General features: G+C 62.6%; 1 protein-coding gene across 1 annotated transcript; it reads right to left on the bottom strand.

Moving 5' to 3' along the window:
• Window positions 1-23: 23 nt before the first annotated feature.
• Window positions 24-3194, bottom strand: LOC119233320 (prostaglandin E2 receptor EP1 subtype-like). Its single transcript, XM_037495562.1, has 3 exons — window positions 3096-3194; window positions 1279-2249; window positions 24-742 (listed from the first exon to the last, which is right to left on the bottom strand). Exons 2-3 carry the CDS (start codon window positions 2227-2229, stop codon window positions 491-493), a joined length of 1203 nt encoding a protein of 400 aa, XP_037351459.1. The 5' UTR covers window positions 2230-2249; window positions 3096-3194; the 3' UTR covers window positions 24-490.
• Between the last annotated feature and the right edge of the window lie 659 nt (window positions 3195-3853).

The following is a 3853-nucleotide window of genomic DNA, read 5'->3' as shown; positions in this document are numbered from 1 at the left end:
CCCTGGGTTGTGGTTGGGGTTATTTGAAGAGGATAAGGAGTGGATGGAGATTCCCGGCTGTTATTAAGTGGAGCGTGGGCAGGCCGTGATGGGCGGTGTTGAGGGACGTCTGGACTTCAAGGCCTGTGATGGGGTGTGGTTTGGGGAAGCTCAGGACCATAATGAGCGCATGGTTGCAGACTGTCCTGGCGGCATCGACAACTCTGCTTCCATCTGAGCCCCCCACCCTCGCCAACCTGGTGCTTGCAGCCTCTAGTGTGCCCTGCACACACACACCTCCTCGTGGCAAGTCCCGAAACTGCACTCTCCGGTGAGGCTAACTCCGCGCCTCTGCCGCCTCCGCGTGGCCTCTTGAGTGCTGCAGTTCCGCCGGGACGTAACTCCGCTGGGCTCCTTGGCAAAATGGTTTTAGTCCGTTCCCCCGCCCCCGAAGGTTCCGCGCTGCGCCGGAACGCTGAGCCATCGAACCTCCAGGCGCGCCTAAAAGCCGCTACGGCCACTGCCGCGAGCTGCGCAGTGAACTGGCATCCCAGGTGCTCCTGCTTAGGCGCAGTCCTGCGGGGCTGCCTGCAGCGGCCCTCGGGTGCAGGAGGCGAAGCAGTTGGCGCAGCACGGCCTGGCGCAGCAGGATGTACACCCAGGGATCCAGGATCTGGTTCCAAGAGGCTAGGCGCACAGCCAGAAACAGTGGCCGCTGCAGGGAGCTGGACCCCCAGCCCCCGATGGCGAGAATCACCAACACCTGCGGGAGAAGCCAATGTCAGTGGTGTGGCAGGTGTCAACGAAGGGGATTGGCCGATTGGTGGGGCAGGGATGGAGGGGAGCCGGGCTGGCAGGGAAGGGGAGCAGGGAAGCAGACAGGGTGAGAATGCCAAAGAAGGGGTGGGGGGAGGCCAGAGGGCATGCAGGGCAGAGGCCTGTGCTGCGTGAGGGCTCGGGAAAGAGAGAACGCTCAGGTATCCCGAAGCAGAGGAGGCTGAAGGGGAGCAAACAAAGGGGGCAGGGGGCAGGAAGGAAGCTTTGGGGCCCAGAGGTGTGGGGCGGGGGTAGGAGACTTTGAACACAACTGCCCCAGGAGGTGGTAAGATATGGGAGCAGGGAGGAGGCGGGGTTATGTCGAGAGAGGGCAAAGGGCAGTTCTCCTAACAGGTGGGAATTGAGGGGACTGGACTGTGGCTGGAAAGGGAGAGAGGATCCAGTATCCTATGATGGAAAAGGGGTGGAGTGCCAGGGAAGGAGGGGAAGGAGCTTGGCAGGAGGGGCCTGTATGCCCCTCACCAGCAGCGGACTCCAGCAGATGCACGACACCACCATGATGCCCACGAGCTGGCCCACCATCTCCACGTCGTGAGTGCGGGCTCTGCGCGATGAACCACGACTCGGTGAGCCGCCTGCGGCAGCAGAGGCCAAAACCACGGACGAGGCTGAGGAAGATGAGGCCGAGCGGGGTCCACGGGCTCCCCAGGGACGGCGGCTGTCGGTGCGGGAAGGCAGGGGGTGCCTTATAGAGCGGCGGCGCCAGCGGGCTCGCAGCAGCGCCAGGCCGCTAAGGGTGTTGCACACGAGTGCGGAGAGCAGGGCGGTCAGACCGAGGCCGGCAAAGAGGCTGGCGAGCAGCGCCTGGCGCCAGCCGCCCGCGGGACCCAGGCCGATGAAGCACCACGTGCCGGGGTACTGCAGCTCATAGTGGCCGACGCTGGCCAGAGGGAGCAGCGCCACCGCCAAGGCCAGCGCGGCCAGCGCAGCCAGAGCCAGGCGCGCGCGGGCCGCCGAGACTCGCGCTGCGTGCAGCAGCGGCCGCGTGACGCCCACGCAGCGCTCCACCGCCATGCCGCAGCCCAGCAGCAGCGGGCACAGGCCGAAGAAGACCATGCAGCCGCCCAGGAAGTGGCAGGCACCGCCGGTGGGGGACCGCCCCGCCGTGTACAAGCGCAGCACCAGCGCGCCGGGGATCACATGGCCCGCCAGGTCGGTAGCCAGGAGGCTGGCGACGAACAACAGGAAGGTGGCGGCAGAGCGACGGCGTCGCAGGCGACCTGCGGCCTGAAACAGCAGCGCCAGAGCCAGCACGTTGGACACAGCACCCAGCGTCATGGAGAAGATGGGCAGCGCTGGCGACCTGCTCACAAGGCCTGATGGCGGCCCGGCCGAGGCGTTGGGAGCCCCAAGTGCTGCACATGTGGTGGCCTCGCTCAGCAGGCTCAAGTTGAAGGCCCCGCAAGGGCTCATGTCGGGTGCCAGGGGTGGGGCTGGGGAGAGGATAGGAGGGCAAGGTGAAGTTGGCACCACCAATCTGCAGCCCCCATATCAGATCATGAGGCCCCATCAGACCCCAGGGCTTTCTTCTATGGTCCCACTGATCAAAGCACTCCAGTTATCCTGGCGGTCCCATTCCTGACTCCCTCATTCTCTCTTGCCTCTCCCCAAGTCTTTTGCTCTCCACTGTACTCCCCCTGTCTCTCGCCATCATAGCTCCCCTGGCTCCAGTCCCCCCCTCTGGGCCTCAGACCCACCACTGACACCCACTTCCCATTTTTATACCACAGCATATGCCTGGTCCTCTCTAGCCCCTATGACTGATCTCTGATCATCACCGTGTCACCTTTACTCCATCACATCCTGCCTCCCACAGTCCCAGGTCTCTGTCCTCACAGGCACATCTCTTTCCAAAATGTTCTCTCCTTCCCCATAGCCACATCTCTGTCCACAGTGGCATACCTGTCTTCACATTCCCAATTCTGTTCCCTATCCCTGTTCCCCACGACCTCTACAGCTCATTGCTGTCTTTCACCCAGGCCCTACCCCCCAACCACTACTGTGCCTCACCATGAACACCCTCACAGCGCCACTCCTTCTGCCTCCACAGCTCTGGCTCAGAAACCTCAAGGTTGACTCAGGACCACCCATTTTTTTGATACCCTGGTGGTGCTGGCTGAGAGGGCAGAGCCACCCACTGGGTCAGACTGGGAGGATGAACAGTGAGACAGAAATGGTTGAGAGTCAAGGAACACGGGACGGTCTGAGGTAGCCATGGCTCTATCCTTCCATGCCCTCCTTCCTCCCCCACCAGACACCCTCACCCCCAGCCTTCTTACCCAGCTTTGCCTGGGACACTGGGTCCCCATCGTCTGCTGCTTGGCTCCTGCTACCAGCTGCGCCGGCCCGCTGCTACACCCTAGCTCTCCAAAAGCCACTCCTTCCTCTCATCCTCCCTCCCTCCAGGGGCGGCTCCAGCTCCAGCCTCTGAACTCATCCGTTCAGCTGTAAGCTCTGGCCACCAGGGGCTGCTCCACTCAGTGCTCAACCACTGAGGGGGCTGGGGAGCAGAGACACCCCACCTCCACCCCGTGCGCCTGGCAAGAGGCAGGGGCCATTCAGTCCCCAGCTCCTCCCACAAAGAGGGAGGCTCCAAGATCCCCTTCCCCCATGATCCCCTTCCCCCAGTTGGGCAAGAGCAGCCCCTCCCCACCTCCCCTCAGGCTTGGACCTATCGCCTGCCTCATTAATAAAGCGGATAAAATCTAAACACTGGAAAATATGAGTGTCACCCAGGGCTGGCTGGGGTGGCTGCATGGTTGATGCTGCTCCCACGGAGGCTGTGAAGTTGAGGGGTTGCCCTACTGAGGGGCAAAAATACCCCCACATGCCCTGTCAGAGCCTTTGTGGATCTGGTGGATAATGATGGGCAGTAGTTTGGATGGACCAGCTTGGGTCAGGCCCAGCATGGCTCGGAGACTTGCCCACTATTTACACAGGGGCTTAAAGCCCAGGCCAGAGGCAGAGAGTCATATCTGAGGAGGGGCGGGGCAAGGAGGCCTGGCAATCAGGGAACTCTCCTAGATTCTGTGTGAGA

This window comes from Talpa occidentalis, unplaced genomic scaffold, assembly GCF_014898055.3.
Source record: "Talpa occidentalis isolate TD23 unplaced genomic scaffold, MPIMG_talOcc4v2.1 talOcc4.76, whole genome shotgun sequence".
In the NCBI taxonomy this organism is placed as follows: domain Eukaryota; kingdom Metazoa; phylum Chordata; class Mammalia; order Eulipotyphla; family Talpidae; genus Talpa; species Talpa occidentalis.
Note: the sequence above shows the minus strand (reverse complement) of the source record. Positions and strands in the feature narration are given on the sequence as shown.